The 17,285-nt window shown below is 36.6% G+C and overlaps 1 protein-coding gene across 1 annotated transcript in view; it reads right to left on the reverse strand.

Moving 5' to 3' along the window:
• The window catches only part of efna2b (ephrin-A2b), a 90,122-nt gene that overhangs the window by 16,336 nt on the left and 56,501 nt on the right, over positions 1 to 17,285 (reverse strand). The window contains exons 2-3 of the mRNA XM_088078207.1: positions 15,347 to 15,639; positions 12,140 to 12,205 (exon numbers count right to left, since the gene is read on the reverse strand). Coding sequence (XP_087934333.1) covers positions 12,140 to 12,205; positions 15,347 to 15,639 — 359 coding nt within the window. The remainder of the gene's footprint in view (positions 1 to 12,139; positions 12,206 to 15,346; positions 15,640 to 17,285) is intronic.

Below are 17,285 nucleotides of genomic sequence, written 5' to 3' on the forward strand. Positions count from 1 at the left end.
CCCAAAAACAGCTGAAAACCAAATTGAAACACATTAAATAGCCTATTAAGACACGCCATTGCAAACAAAGTTGCAATAAGGGATAACAACGCCATAATTTGGCATGTCGAAAAAATGGACGAAAATGCAAGGCTATAGTATGGCAAAAATGTCAAAATATGACATGTCCCAAAAACAGCTAAAAACCACATTGAAATACATAAAACAGCCTGTTCAGAGACGCCATTACAAACAAAGTTGCAAAAAAGGCCAAAAACACCATAATTTGGCATGTCCAAAAAATGACTGAAGATGCAAGGCTATAGTATGGCAAAAATGTCAAAATATGACATGACTTAAAAATAGCTGAATACCACTTGAAAACACATTAAATAGCCGGTCGAGACATGCCATTGCAGATAAAGTTGCAATTATGGCCAAAAACGCCATAATTTGGCATGTCGAAAAAATGACCGAAGATGCAAGACTATAGTATGGCAAAAATGTCAAAATATGACATGTCCCAAAAACAGCTGAAAACCACATTAAAACACATTAAATAGACTTTTGATGGATGCCATTGTAAAGAAAGTTGCAAAAAGTGATAAAAACGCCAAAATTTGGCATGTCGAAAAAATGACCGAAGATGCAAGGCTATAGTATGGCAAAAATGTCAAAATATGACATGTCCCAAAAACAGCTGAAAACCATGTTAAAACACATTAAATAGACTTTTGATGGATGCCATTGTAAAGAAAGTTGCAAAAAGTGATAAAAACGCCAAAATTTGGCATGTCGAAAAAATGCAAGGCTATAGTATGGCAAAATTGTCAAAATATGACATGTCCCAAAAAAAGCTGAAAAACACGTTAAAACACATAAAATAGCCTGTTGAGCAACGCCATTGCAAAAAAAGTTGCAATCATGACCAAAAACACTATAATTTGGCATATTGAAAAAATGACAAAAGATGCAAGGCTATAGTATGGCAAAAATGTCAAAATATGACATGTCCCAAAAACAGCTGAAAACCAAATTGAAACACATTAAATAGCCTATTAAGACACGCCATTGCAAACAAAGTTGCAATAAGGGATAACAACGCCATAATTTGGCATGTCGAAAAAATGGACGAAAATGCAAGGCTATAGTATGGCAAAAATGTCAAAATATGACATGTCCCAAAAACAGCTAAAAACCACATTGAAATACATAAAACAGCCTGTTCAGAGACGCCATTACAAACAAAGTTGCAAAAAAGGCCAAAAACACCATAATTTGGCATGTCCAAAAAATGACTGAAGATGCAAGGCTATAGTATGGCAAAAATGTCAAAATATGACATGACTTAAAAATAGCTGAATACCACTTGAAAACACATTAAATAGTCGGTCGAGACATGCCATTGCAGATAAAGTTGCAATTATGGCCAAAAACGCCATAATTTGGCATGTCGAAAAAATGACCGAAGATGCAAGACTATAGTATGGCAAAAATGTCAAAATATGACATGTCCCAAAAACAGCTGAAAACCACATTAAAACACATTAAATAGACTTTTGATGGATGCCATTGTAAAGAAAGTTGCAAAAAGTGATAAAAACGCCAAAATTTGGCATGTCGAAAAAATGACCGAAGATGCAAGGCTATAGTATGGCAAAAATGTCAAAATATGACATGTCCCAAAAACAGCTGAAAACCATGTTAAAACACATTAAATAGACTTTTGATGGATGCCATTGTAAAGAAAGTTTAAAAAGTGCCAAAACACCATAATTTGGCATGTCAAAAATGACAAAAGATGCAAGGCTATAGTATGGCAAAATTGTCAAAATATGACATGTCCCAAAAAAAGCTGAAAAACACGTTAAAACACATGAAATAGCCTGTTGAGCGACGCCATTGCAAAAAGAAGTTGCAATTATGACCAAAAACACTATAATTTGGCATATTGAAAAAATGACAAAAGATGCAAGGCTATAGTATGGCAAAAATGTCAAAATATGACATGTCCTAAAAACACCTGAAAACCACATTAAAACACAAAAAATAGGCTGTTGAGAGACGCCGTTGCAAAAAAAGTTGCAATCATGACCAAAAACACCATAATTTGGCATGTCCAAAAAATGACTGAAGATGCAAGGCTATAGTATGGCAAAATTGTCAAAATATGACATGTCCCAAAAACAGATGAAAACCACATTAAAACACACAAAATACCCGATCGAGACATGCCACTGCAAAGAAAGTTTAAAAAAAGGGCCAAAAACACTATAATTTGGCATATTGAAAAAATGACAAAAGATGCAAGGCTATAGTATGGCAAAATTGTCAAAATATGACATGTCCCAAAAAAAGCTGAAAAACACGTTAAAACACATGAAATAGCCTGTTGAGCGACGCCATTGCAAAAAGAAGTTGCAATTATGACCAAAAACACTATAATTTGGCATATTGAAAAAAATGACAAAAGATGCAATGCTATAGTATGGCAAACATGTCAAAATGTGACATGTCCTAAAAATGGCTGAAAAACATGTTAAAACACATAAAATAGCCGGTCGAGACATGCCATTGCAAAGAAAGGTGCAAAAAGGGCCAAAAATGCCAAAATTTGGCTAGTCGAAAATATCACCAAAGATGCAAGGCTATAGTATGGCAAAAATGTCAAAATATGACATGTCCCAAAAACAGCTGAAAACCACATTACAACACATAAAAAAGCCTGTTGATGGACGCCATTACAAACAAAGTTGCAAAAAGGGCCAAAAACACCATAATTTGGCATGTCCAAAAAATGACCGAAGATGCAAGGCTATAGTATGGCAAAATTGTCAAAACATGACATTTCCCAAAAAAAGCTGAAAAACACGTTAAAACACATAAAATAGCCTGTTGAGCGACGCCATTGCAAAAAAAGTTGCAAATATGACCAAAAACACTATAATTTGGCATGTCCAAAAAATGACAAAAGATGCAAGGCTAAAGTATGGCAAAAATGTCAAAATTTGAAATGTCCCAAAAACAGATGAAAACCACGTTAAAACACATAAAATAGCCGATCGAGACATGCCATTGCAAAGAAAGTTGCAATTATGACCAAAAACACTATCATTTGGCATATTGAAAAAATGACAAAAGATGCAAGGCTATAGTATGGCAAAAATGTCAAAATATGACATGTCCCAAAAACAGATGAAAACCACATTAAAACACACAAAATAGCCGATCGAGACATGCCATTGCAAAGAAAGTTAAAAAAAAAAAAGGGCCAAAAACGCCATAATTTGGCATGTCGAAAAAATGACCGAAGATGCAAGGCTATAGTATGGCAAAAATGTCAAAATATGACATGTCCCAAAAACAGCTGAAAACCACACTGAAACACATTAAATAGACGGTCGAGACAAGCAACTGCAAAGAAAGTTGCAAAAAGGGCAAAAAATGCCAAAATTTAGCATGTCGGAAAAATGACCGAAGATGCAAGGCTATAGTATGGCAAAAATGTCAAAATATGACATGTCCTAAAAACACCTGAAAACCACATTAAAACGCACAAAATAGGCTGTTGAGAGACGCCATTGCAAAAAAAGTTGCAATCATGACCAAAAACACCATAATTTGGCATATTGAAAAAATGACAAAAGATGCAAGGCTATAGTATGGCAAAAATGTCAAAATATGACATGTCCTAAAAACACCTGAAAACCACATTAAAACACAAAAAAAAGGCTGTTGAGAGACGCCATTGTAAAAAAAGTTGCAATCATGACCAAAAACACCATAATTTGGCATGTCCAAAAAATGACTGAAGATGCAAGGCTATAGTATGGCAAAAATGTCAAAAAATGACATGTCCCAAAAACAGCTGAAAACCACATTAAAACACATAAAATAGCCTGTTAAGACACACCATTGCAAGGAAAGTTGCAACAAGGGCAAAAACCGCCATCATTTGGCATGTCGACAAAATGAACGAAAATGCAAGGCTATAGTATGGCAAAAATGTCAAAAGATGACATGTCCCAAAAACAGCTGAAAACCACGTTAAAACACATAAAATAGACTGTTGATGGATGCCATTGTAAAGAAAGTTGCAAAAAGTGATAAAAACGCCAAAATATGGCATGTCGAAAAAATGACCGAAGATGCAAGGCTATAGTATGGCAAAATTGTCAAAATATGACATGTCCTAAAAACACCTGAAAACCACATTAAAACACAAAAAATAGGCTGTTGAGAGACGCCATTGCAAAAAAAGTTGCAATCATGACCAAAAACACCATAATTTGGCATGTCCAAAAAATGACTGAAGATGCAAGGCTATAGTATGGCAAAAATGTCAAAATATGACATGTCCAAAAAACAGCTGAAAACCACGTTAAAACACATTAAATAGCCGGGTGAGAGATGCCATTGCAAGGAAAGTTACAAAAAGGGCCAAAAATGCCAAAATTTGACATGTCGAAAAAATGACCAAAGATGCAAGGCTATAGTATGGCAAAAATGTCAAAAAATGACATGTCCCAAAAACAGCTGAAAACCACGTTAAAACACATTAAATAGCCGGGTGAGAGATGCCATTGCAAGGAAAGTTACAAAAAGGGCCAAAAATGCCAAAATTTGGCTAGTTGAAAATGTCACCAAAGATGCAAGGCTATAGTATGGCAAAAATGTTAAAACATGACATGTCCCAAAAAAAGCTGAAAACCACGTTAAAACACATAAAAAACCTGTTGATGGACGCCATTACAAACAAAGTTGCAATAAGGGACAAAAACACCATAATTTGGCATGTCGAAAAAATGACTGAAGATGCAAGGCTATAGTATGGCAAAAATGTCAAAATATGACATGTCCTAAAAACAGCTGAAAACCACGTTAAAACACATAAAATAGCCTGTTGAGATACGCCATTGCAAAGAAAGTTGCAAAAATGACCACAAACACCATAATTTGGCATGTTGAAAAAATGACCAAAGATGCAAGGCTATAGTATGGCAAAAATGTCAAAATATGACATGTCCCAAAAACAGCTGAAAACCACGTTAAAACACATGAAATAGCCGATCGAGACATGTCATTGCAAAGACAGTTGCAATTTTAACCAAAAACGCCAAAATTTGGCGTGTCGAAAAAATGACCAAAGATGCAAGGCTATAGTATAGCAAAAATGACAAAATATGACATGTCCCCAAAACAGCTGAAAACCACATTAAAACACATAAAATAGCCTGTTGAGAGATGCAATGGCAAAGAAAGTTGCAAAAATGACCAAAAACACCATAATTTGGCATGTCGAAAAAATGACTAAAGATGCAAGGCTATAGAATGGCAAAAATGTCAAAATATGACATGTCCCAAAAACAGCTGAAAACCACGTTAAAACTCATAAAATAGACTAATGATGGATGCCATTGTAAAGAAAGTTGCAAAAAGTGATAAAAAACGCCAACATTTGGCATGTCGAAAAAATAACCGAAGATGCAAGGCTATAGTATGGCAAAAATGTCAAAATATGACATGTCCTAAAAACAGCTAAAAACCACATTTAAACACATAAAACAGCCTGTTGAGAGACGCCATTACAAACAAAGTTGCAAAAGGGGCCAACAACACCATAATTTGGCATGTCCAAAAAATGACTGAAGATGCAAGGCTATAGTATAGCAAAAATGTCAAAATATGACATGTCCCAAAAACAGCTGAAAACCACATTAAAACACATAAAATAGCCTGTCAAGAGATGCCATTGCAACGAAAGTTGTAAAAAGGGCCAAAAACACCATAATTTGGCATGTTCAAACAATGGCCAAAGATGCAAGGCTATAGTATGGCAAAAATGTCAAAATATGACATGTCCCAAAAACAGCTGAAAACCACGTTAAAACACATAAAATAGACTAATGATGGATGCCATTGTAAAGAAAGTTGCAAAAAGTGATAAAAAACGCCAACATTTGGCATGTCGAAAAAATAACCGAAGATGCAAGGCTATAGTATGGCAAAAATGTCAAAATATGACATGTCCTAAAAACAGCTAAAAACCACATTTAAACACATAAAACAGCCTGTTGAGAGACGCCATTACAAACAAAGTTGCAAAAGGGGCCAACAACACCATAATTTGGCATGTCCAAAAAATGACTGAAGATGCAAGGCTATAGTATGGCAAAAATGTCAAAATATGACATTTCCCAAAACAGCTGGAAACGACATTAAAAGTCATTAAATAGCCGGTCAACACGCGCCATTGCAACGAAAGTTGTAAAAAGGGCCAAAAACACCATAATTTGGCATGTTAAAACAATGGCCAAAGATGCAAGGCAAGGTATGGCAAAATTTTTTAAAAAATGACATGTCCCAAAAACAGCTGAAAACCACCTTAAAAGACATAAAATGGTCGGTCGAGACATGCCATTGCAAGGAAAGTTGCAAAGAGGGCCAACAATGCCAAAATTTGACATGTCGAAAAAATGACTGAAGATGCAAGGCTATAGTATGGCAAAAATGTCAAAACATGACATGTCCTAAAAACAGCTGAAAACCACGTTAAAACACATAAAATAGCCTGTTGAGATACGCCATTGCAAAGAAAGTTGCAAAAATGACCACAAACACCATGATTTGGCATGTTGAAAAAATGACCAAAGATGCAAGGCTATAGTATGGCAAAAATGTCAAAATATGACATGTCCCAAAAACAGCTGAAAACCACGTTAAAACACATGAAATAGCCGATCGAGACATGTCATTGCAAAGACAGTTGCAATTTTAACCAAAAACGCCAAAATTTGGCGTGTCAAAAAAATGATCGAAGATGCAAGGCTATAGTATAGCAAAAATGTCAAAATATGACATGTCCCAAAAACAGCTGAAAACCACATTAAAACACATAAAATAGCCTGTTGAGAGATGCAATGGCAAAGAAAGTTGCAAAAATGACCAAAAACACCATGATTTGGCATGTCGAAAAAATGACCAAAGATGTAAGGCTATAGAATGGCAAAAATGTCAAAATATGACATGTCCCAAAAACAGCTGAAAACCATGTTAAAACACATAAAATAGCCGATCAAGACATGACATTGCAAAGAAAGTTGCAAAAAGGGCCAAAAACACCATAATTTGGCATATTGAAAAAATGACAAAATATGCAAGGCTATAGTATGGCAAAAATGTCAAAATATGACATGTCCCAAAAACAGATTAAAACCACATTAAAACACATAAAATAGCCTGTTGAGAGACGCAATGGCAAAAAAAGTTGCAATTATGACCAAAAAAAACACGATTTGGCATGTTGAAAAAATGACAAAAGATGCAAGGCTATAGTATGGCAAAAATGTCAAAAGATGACATGTCCCAAAAACAGATTAAAACCACATTAAAACACATAAAATAGCCTGTTTAGCAATGCCATTGCAAAAAAAGTTTCAATCATGACCAAAAACACCATGATTTAGCATGTTGAAAAAATGACCAAAGATGTAAGGCTATAGAATGGCAAAAATGTCAAAATATGACATGTCCCAAAAACAGCTGAAAACCATGTTAAAACACATAAAATAGCCGATCAAGACATGACATTGCAAAGAAAGTTGCAAAAAGGGCCAAAAACACTACAATTTGGCATATTGAAAAAATGACAAAATATGCAAGGCTATAGTATGGCAAAAATGTCAAAAGATGACATGTCCCAAAAACAGATTAAAACCACATTAAAACACATAAAATAGCCTGTTTAGCGATGCCATTGCAAAAAAAGTTTCAATCATGACCAAAAACACCATGATTTAGCATGTTGAAAAAATGACCGAAGATGCAAGGCTATAGTATGGCAAAAATGTCAAAACATGACATGTCCCAAAAACAGCTGAAAACCATGTTAAAACAACAGAAAATAGTCCTCTGAAACATGACATAGCAAAGAAAGTTCAAAAAAGCGACAATAAAAAAGATAATATGGCATGTGGAAAAAATGGAAATGAAAATGAAAAGGCTATATTATGGCAAAAAAAATACCAAAAACAGCTGAAAACCACTTAGTATAGCATGTAGAGGCATGTTATAGTATACAGTGTTGAAAAAACATCTAAAAACGTCCAGCAACCCCATAAAATAGCATGTCAAAAAAATGATCAAAGTAAGGCTAAAGTATGGCGAAAAATGTCAGAATGTGACATGTACCAAAAACAGCTGCAAACCACATAAAGCAACATAAAATAGCATGCCGAGACACGCCATGGTATAGATTGTTACAAAAGCGGCCAAAAACACCATAATATGGCATGTCGAAAAAACACTTGAAAAATGCCAATGCTGTATGACTGCTTGGAGATCAGACAAGAATGGAAACTCAAACCCAGATCCTAAACCAAGCTGTTCATTCCCCCTTCGGGAGATGAGACCCTTCATAAATATGCAAACAGCTGCACCCATGCTTATGAGCATGTTTAACATGTTCATGAATCAGCAGCAGCAGCAGTTTGAGCAACCGTTGATAGGAAACCACATGTGGAGGGGTGGAAACTCCCCAACAGCAGGAGGAGGAAGCCTCTAACCAAACATGAATCCCAAGCAGCAGGAGGAAGTTTCTCCCTGAACGCACCATCCTAACGCCAGCCAAAGAGGAGAGACGGAGAGTCGGGAGATGATGACACAGCGGACTCCAGATGAAGACCCACAGATCACTGTGTGTGTGCTTTCTGTGCTTTTGGCTTAGACTCTGTGTAAGACAGTATATGTAACTCCTGTAACTCCTGACATTTTTATCTTTGAATAAAGCCTGCCTTGAGCAGTTTTAACCTTTGTCTACCATCCCTGGGTTTTTGCCTTTTCATCCCTCTGAGAATCTGGTGAGTGGCTAAGAAGACAAAACAAGACAAAAAAGAAAGAGGTTGCAGGACAAAAACAAACTTTCAGTTTACTGCTTGACTTTGACCGACCACAAGTGAATAAATCTCACAAAAAACCAAGGGAGGGTAGTACCAGAGTTACTCCCAGTGCCACCCTTAATCCCCCGAGAGAGGACGGACCGCAAATGCTCCCTCGGACAGAGAGGCAGGGGGTTTGTCTCCTGGTCTGGTCAACCGTGAAAATAAAGTATCCATCACTGAAAAGAAAAAGACACCTTGTGTCCCAGTGTCTGAGTAGGAGGAGACCAAGACTCTTAGAGGAGAGCTGCCATACGTTGAAAAATGGCAAAATATGATATGTCCAAAGTCCAGCATAAAACCACAAAGTGTAGCATGTCAAGACACATCATGGTATTGTATGTCTAAAAAAACGGCCAAAACCGTCATGATATAGCACGTTGGGAAAAAAACAACCGAAAACAACAAAGTATAGCATGTCTTAAAATGTCAAAATATGACGTCAAAAAACCAGCTAAAACACGAAATGGTATAGCATGTTGAGACAAGTCATAGTACAGAATGTCGAAAAAACGGCCTCAGTCGATGTGAGTGTCTAAGGACAGAGGGATGGTGCCTGCTGTAAAGCCTCTGAGGCAAACTGTGTTTTGTGATAATGGGCTTTATAAATAAAATTGAATTAAATTGGATGTAGCACGTCGAAAAAACGAGTGAAAATATCATACTATACTATGGCGAAAAAAGTCAAAATTTGATATGCTCAAAAAAAAGTTGAAAACCACATAGTGTAGCATGTGGAGACGCGTCATAGTATAGAATTTCAGGGAAAAAACAAACATCATAATATAACGTGGTCCAAAATGGCACCAAAAAGTCATACTACAGCTTGCGAGACAAGCAGTTGAAAAAGTCAAGCTTTCACTGTTAAAAAATCATTTTTGGTCATGGTTTTGTCATTTCAGGGCAGCAGATTTCAGGAGTGCGATCAGGGTCCCGTGGTACTCGATGGCCCAGTCAGATGGCTCAGCGGTCACTTTCTCCTCACCGTCTCTTCGCTCAGTATCTTTTGAGTGCCTTTGCTATTGTTTAGTTTAATTGTGTGTATGGTGAATTCTGGAGCAGAAATTTTGAATATTTATTCATTATTTGATCTGTATTCACTTTCTCATATGCCTTTTTGAGCAAGAAATATGTATGTTGTTTACTGAATATATCTGACGGGTATTGTTTTTGTTGCTTATGTTTCCTTTTTAACTTATTTTATTTGGCATGATCGAGATAAATAGGATAATAGACAAAGAATTATTTTTGATTGCTTGTAATTAATAAATCACTCTATTTTCTCATTTTCCTGTGTGTCTCCTGTTTAATCCACAGCCCAGAAAGCTGACAACATATCATAGCATCATATGATAGCATGCCATCCAAAAAACAGCATAAAAAAGTCAAAGTAGGGGCGGCCTCTAGCTCACCTGCTACAGTGTGCGCCCCACATGCCGAGGCTTTGCAGCCGCCGGAGGTTCGATTCCAGCCTGTGGCCCTTTGCTGCGTGTCATCCCCCCTCTCTCCCCCACATTTCCTGTCATGCTACAACTGTCCCATCATAAAAGGGAAAAATCCGCCCCAAAAAAGAAAAATCTTAAATAAAAAAAGTCAAAGTACAGTATATTGTCTACAATAGCATAAAAAAGTCATAATATAGCACGTCATTCAAAACTGCATAACAAGTCATGTTATAGCGTGCTTTACTGAGTGGCATGAAAACATGTCACAGTAAAGCATGTTATAATAAATTCATAAAAATGTCAAATTGTAAAAAAGTCTCAGTAAAGCATGTTTCAAAAAGTCATAAAATTGAATTAGCATGTAATTAATAACTCAAAGAATCTTGAAGAACAGCATGTTGTAAAAAGACATTTAAAAAAAATCATAGCATAGCATTTTATTAATGAAGACATAAAAAATATCATATCACGTATGTACATGTATCATGTATTGTGTTATAAAAAGGTCACTAAAAAACATCCGAGTGTAAAATTTCATAAAAAGTCAACCAATTTCATAGTGTAGCATGTTATTAATGTCATAAAATTTCAGTTGGTACGTTTACAAGAAAGTCATTAAAACTGTCATAATATAGATTTTTTTTTTTTTTTAAAAAAGTCATAACAAAGGTCTCAGTACTGCATGTTAAAAAAGAACATCAAACTATAGCATGTTATAAAAAAATAACAAATATCAAAGTGTTGCATGTTATACAAAAAATCTATTCAAAAGGTCTTAATGAAATTTTCACAGTATAGCATGTTATAAAAAATATATCTAAAAATGTTATTATACATTGTGTCATAAAATGACGGGAAATTGTCATAATGTAGCATATTATAAAAACATATATCTTAAAAGGTTATGTCATCAAAATGTTTTCATGGTATAGTATTTTTTTTTAAACTTAAAACATCACTTTATATTATGTTTGAAAAGTCATAAAAAATATAGTATGGCAAGTTATTTAAAAAATATTTAAAAAGGTCATCATGTCATAAAAATGCGGTGAAACTAACTAACTGAAATAGCATATTATAAACAAAGTCATTAAAATGTATATCACACAATATAGCATGCTAAAAAAGTCAGAAAAAATCATAGAATAGTACAAAAATTAATGTGTCATTGTATAATATGTTATATAGGCAAAATGTGTGTGTATGTATGTATGTATATATGTATATTTGTGTATGTATATATGTTTATATATGTATATAAAAATTGGAAAAAGAGGGTAGGATTTGTATTTATTTCCTCCTGCTCCTTTTCCTACATGAAATACTTTGTGTACTGCATACGTACGGAGGGCATGTGATGTTGTTTTTTTGCCTGTGTTTTTATTTTATTTTTATTTGTTGTCTGATTTTATTTGCCATGTTTGAAATAAAGATCTATCTACATAAAGGTTGTCAAAAAGTCACAGCACAGCATGTGATTAAAAAAGTAACTGAGATGTCATCGTACATCTTCTTCAGATTTAAATGCAAAACTGTAACTTGCAGCAGAGTATTTCTGCTCATAAGTGTGAGTACTTTTACTTTTTATACTTCTTCTGACCAGCAGATGGCGACTGTCAGTAAAACATTGGTTGTCTAAAAATGTGAAAGGCTGAAACTCGTTTGTTCCTTTAAATGATGACTGATTGTTATTCGGGGAAAATGCAACAAATACAAACATATGGAAAAAAAACTTAAAGGACAAAAACACGAGCTGATATGAGAGAAAACGAGACTCACTGGTCGGTTTCACGTAGATTTTAAGCTTCAGACAGGGTTTCCCAGCCAGGTTTGGATGTGGAGACGCTGCAGAGACATGAGACAGAGACAGAGACAAAGACAAAGACGTCAACGGGGGTGGAGAAATATTTACATCTTCTACTAAAGTAAAAGTCCTAACAGCATAGAGTAAAAATACTCTATTCGGTCACTCTATAAAAGTTCAAAATGTTTTCTCAGTAAAAGTTTGTAAAATGTAGTGAAAGTGTAAAGGTGACTTATTTACATTCAAATCTGAAATTATTGTCAGAAAAGCAGAATGTTTCTGTTGAATTTTGTTCAGGACACAGCTCATTTTAAATTAATAACTATAATTATTTTATAATGGATTCATCTGATGATTATTTTCTCTATTAATCAACTTCACAATGAGCCCAAAGTGAAACTTTAATTTGTATTATTACAAATACATGACAGTAATTAACTATTACTCAATCATTACAATAATTGCATTATTACTTATACATTACAATAATTAATATTGTTACAATTACATTACAATTATTAACATAATTACTATAACATCACAATTACTAGTACTATTACAAATAAGTTCGTAATTGTAACCTTTTAGTAATAATGCAATTAACTGTAATGTATTAGTAATTTTGTTAGTAACTGTGACACAATAGTAATAGTGTTAATAATTCTAACATTATTACTAATACGTCAGAGTTATTAACATTATAACTGCTACCTTACACTGATAAACATAAATATTAATACAGTACAATGATTACCATTATGATTAATATAGTGCAGTGATTAACATTATTACTGACACATTACAATTCCTAATGTTATTACGAATACATTACAATTATTAATGTGATTACTGATAAATTACAGTTAGTAATGTTATTTCTAATTTGTTCAAATTACTGACATTATTATGAATACATTACAATTACTAAGGTTACTACTTATGCGTTACCGTGATTAATGTTATTACCAATACAATACAATTACTAACATTATTCCTAATAAATAAAAATAATAACAATATTACTAACACATTATAATTATTAACATTATTCAAATGAGACATTTGTGAAGCTGGAATCATGAAATGTTTTTAGAAAAAAAAGGATTTCAGACATTAAAATAGTTTATTTGCTTTTAATCTACTAATTGATTTGGGGGCTAATTGATAAATGCGGTTATTGATTAGTGGGCTAATTGATAAATGTGGTTATTGATTAGTGGACTAACTGACTAACTAATTAATTCATAGACAAATTGATGAATGAATTGATGGTTTCAGCCGGACTTGTTTAAACTGTTCGGAGCTAAATATCAGATTTAAAAACTCTGTCAGACAGATGCAGTGCAGTCAATAATAGCATGAAAAGAAAATACTCAGGTGAAGCACAAGTACCTCACATGTGTACTTCAGTACAGTATTTACTGTGAAACATTTGACCTTTTTTTATTAAAACAGTCTGATTCTGGTGTTTGAGTTTCTTTGTTTTCTCCGCTGATACTCAGAGAGCTGCAGCTGTTTGACCCACAGACGGTGTTTCATTCATGTTTCACACATACACACACACACACACGCACACACAGTCATTACGTGTCATTTAAACAAACTGCCTGTTCCTCTGCTGGAAGCTGTTTCGCTCTAAATGAGCCACAATTTAGGAAATTTTTCCCAGACTGAATGACAAATTATGTCTAGACAGAAAACACACACGCACACGCACCCCCGCGCGCGCGCGCACACACACACACACACACACACACAGCATAATGGCAGCAGCTTGTGATTCTGTGTTTTAAACCTCCAACATGTCATCTGATGTCGGCTGACAAACGTGGTGATTTCACACATGTGCATGAAGTGAAACCACGAAACATCACTCTCAAACTCTCTGTGGAGGAAAAACACCGTGACATGTTCACCAGTGGAGCGGATAGAAAACCTCATATCAGTTCAAGGAAAGGTGTGTGAGCCAGTTGTTCTTGCCTGCACAGAGAGTCTCCCTGATGTCCCAATCGACGGCAGCATCATGTGTCTGCAGAGTGTGACTTTAGACAGCATGCCGGCATCACAGAAACAAAAGAGCTTTAACCCAACAGAGCGGGCCTTTAGTGTGACATACTGTTATAGTTGTAAACAGCAACAGTCGTCAGTCGTCTCTGTTATATTTGTAAACAATAAAAGTTATCGATCGTCTCTGGTTTTGGCAGCTGATCTTGTCCAGTGCTCCGAGGGGGCGGAGCTCCTGGACCTTACTGCTTTCACCATTTGTGAAAAGATAAATAAATCTTTAAAAATTTGGTTGTCTTTAAAGATGACATTTTAATGGGTTTTTTCTGTAAACAGACTGTTTTTTATTTTTTGAAAAATTTTGCTCAGCAGTACTCAGTGATACTCCGTAGTACTCATAGATGTAGTAGTACTCAGTAGTACTCGGTGGTACTCACAGATGTAGTAGTACTCAGCAGTACTTAGTGATACTCAGTGGTACTTATAGATTTAGTAGTGCTCAGTAGTACTCAGCAGTACTCAGTAGTAACTGAAGTTATTGTTCTTGGCCCCAAAAACCTCAGAAATTCTTTTTCTAAGGATGTAATTTCTCTAGATGGCATTACCTTGGCCTCTAGCACAACTGTAAGGAACCTCGGAGTTTTATTTGATCAGGATTTATCTTTTGCCTCCCATATAAAACAAACTTTAAGAACGGCTTTCTTTCACTTGCATAACATTGTAAAAATTAGACATATCCTGTTCAAAACAGACGCCGAAAATTAGTGCACACATTTGTCACCTCTCGGCTGGATCAGTAACTCCCTATTATTCAGTTGCCCCGACAAATCTCTGAGGTCTCTCCAGCCGGGGCAGAACGCTGCTGCTCGTGTTTTAATGGGAACCAAGAAAAGGGATCATATTTCTCCTGTTTTAGCTTCTCTGCACTGGCTCCCTGTGAAATCCAGGATTGAATTTAAAATTTAAAGTACTCAGTGATACTCAGCAGTACTCAGCAGTGCTCGATGGTACTTACAGATGTAGTAGTACTCAGCAGTGCTCGATGGTACTTACAGATGTAGTAGTACTCAGCAGCACTCAGTGGTACTCACAGATGTAATAGTAGTCAGCAGTACTCAGCAGTACTCGCCAGTATTCAAGAGATGTAGCAGTACTCAGTGATACTCTGCAGTACTCACAGATGTAGTAGTACTCATGTCCAGGCCGGAACTCGAAGCCCAGGCTGAAGGGGGTGAAAAGCTGGAACTTCTCGGAGAACTTGAGCGGTCCGTTGGGGCTCTGCGGCCGGTTGCACTCCCAGCGTTTGAAGCCCTTCCTGTGGTGGTCGCACGTCGTGTAGCCGTCGTAGTTCACCATGTACAGCACGTAGTGCTCCATGCGCTCCGCAGCCTCCGCCCACTCGTAGTGCGGGCAGTAAATGTCCAGGTAGTCGTTGATCGCCACCTCCACCGTGTACTCTCCCCGGAAGAACCTGAGGGAGAAGAAGAGTGAGGTCATTTCCTGTTTGTCACACAGTTTTTGTTATACACACGTGCGTCATACGTCAGGACGTGCGGCTCGATCGGGCAGAGTGAGCGATCGTCTTTGGTGAACAGAGTAATTGTTTTGGTGAAAATTTCAACAAAAAAAATAAATAAATAAAAGAATTAAATTCCCTTTAGATGATTGGGAGGCATGAGGTGGCTCCGGTTTAAAGACTCGAAAATTTATCACATTAAAACTCAGAAAGTCAAGTCACTTTTATTTATAGAGCCCATTATCACAAAACGTGGTTTGCCTCAGAGGGCTTTACAGTGTACGACATCCCTCTGCCCTCAGACCCTCACATCACCCGAGGAAAAACTCCCGAAAAACAACCCCTGTAAGAGACGGGGGAGAGAGGGGAAGGAGGGGGGAGAGAGGAAGAAACCTCAGGAAGAGCAGCAGAGGATGATGAGGGATCCCTCTTCCAGGACGAACAGACGAGCGATAGATGTAAATAATAAATGAATAAATACAATTGTGGCAAAAAGGAAAGAGAAAGAGAGAGGGGAGAGAGGGAGGAGAGGGGAGAGGGGAGAGAGGGGAGAGAGGGAGGAGAGGGAGAGGGGAGAGAGGGGAGAGAGGGAGGAGAGGGGAGAGGGGAGAGAGGGGGAGAGAGGCACAGCAATAATAGAAACAGATGCATGTCATATTACAATAACGGTAGTTGTGAAATTATCAAATGCACTCTGTGATGATGTTGACGGTGACTGTGGGTCTGTGATGATATTGATAACAGTCTCATGCATATATTGATACGGAGGTGTCCAAAGACATGATCACAGCATCGGCGCAACCAGGACCGAGAGCACGATCAGGGCGAGCGGGGGTTAAAGTATCAGTATCAGTATCAGCCACAGCACGAGCACAACCAAAGGCAGGATCACAGCACCAGCACAGATATCACAGCGATCGGGCACAGCCAGGGTTGCGGCCAGGATCCGGGAAAACTAGGAAACAAGGGAGCAGGGACGCTCCCGAGAGGAAACGGCAAACAGCGCTGATGTATATATTATATTATATATATTCAGCTGAACACACACAGAGCCAACGCATGAAACCGTGCATTAATGCCTGTGTGTGTGTGTGTGTGTGTGTGTGTGTGAGAGAGAGTTTAAATAATCAACACTAACTGTTCTGTCTGTCTGTCTGCTCAATATTTTACTGATCTGACGAGTATTTGAGGTAATATGGTAATTTTTTTTTTTTTTTTTTCAGCAGGATTTGTGGTATTTTAACAATAACAGTCGATGCTTCACAGGTCAGCTCCAGACACAAAGAGTCTCGTGAAAAGTTTTTAATTAAGTAATTAAATTTTCCATGAAAGTCTCTCCATCACTCCGTCAATGTCACACTATTTCCATAATTCACTTGAGCACACACACACACACACACACACACACACACACACACACACACTGTCACAGAGTTTCACCTCCTTGTTACTGACAATCATCAACCAACAATCCATCCCAGAAAACAAACTCATCAGACTTCATGTGACTGAATATTCGTGTGTGTGTGTGTGTGTGTGTGTGTGTGTGTGTGTGCATGTGCATGTGCATGTGTGCATGTGTGTGTGTGTGTGTGTGTGTG

This window comes from Plectropomus leopardus, chromosome 5, assembly GCF_026936395.1.
Source record: "Plectropomus leopardus strain MGB_pleo_1.0 chromosome 5, ASM2693639v1, whole genome shotgun sequence".
In the NCBI taxonomy this organism is placed as follows: domain Eukaryota; kingdom Metazoa; phylum Chordata; class Actinopteri; order Perciformes; family Serranidae; genus Plectropomus; species Plectropomus leopardus.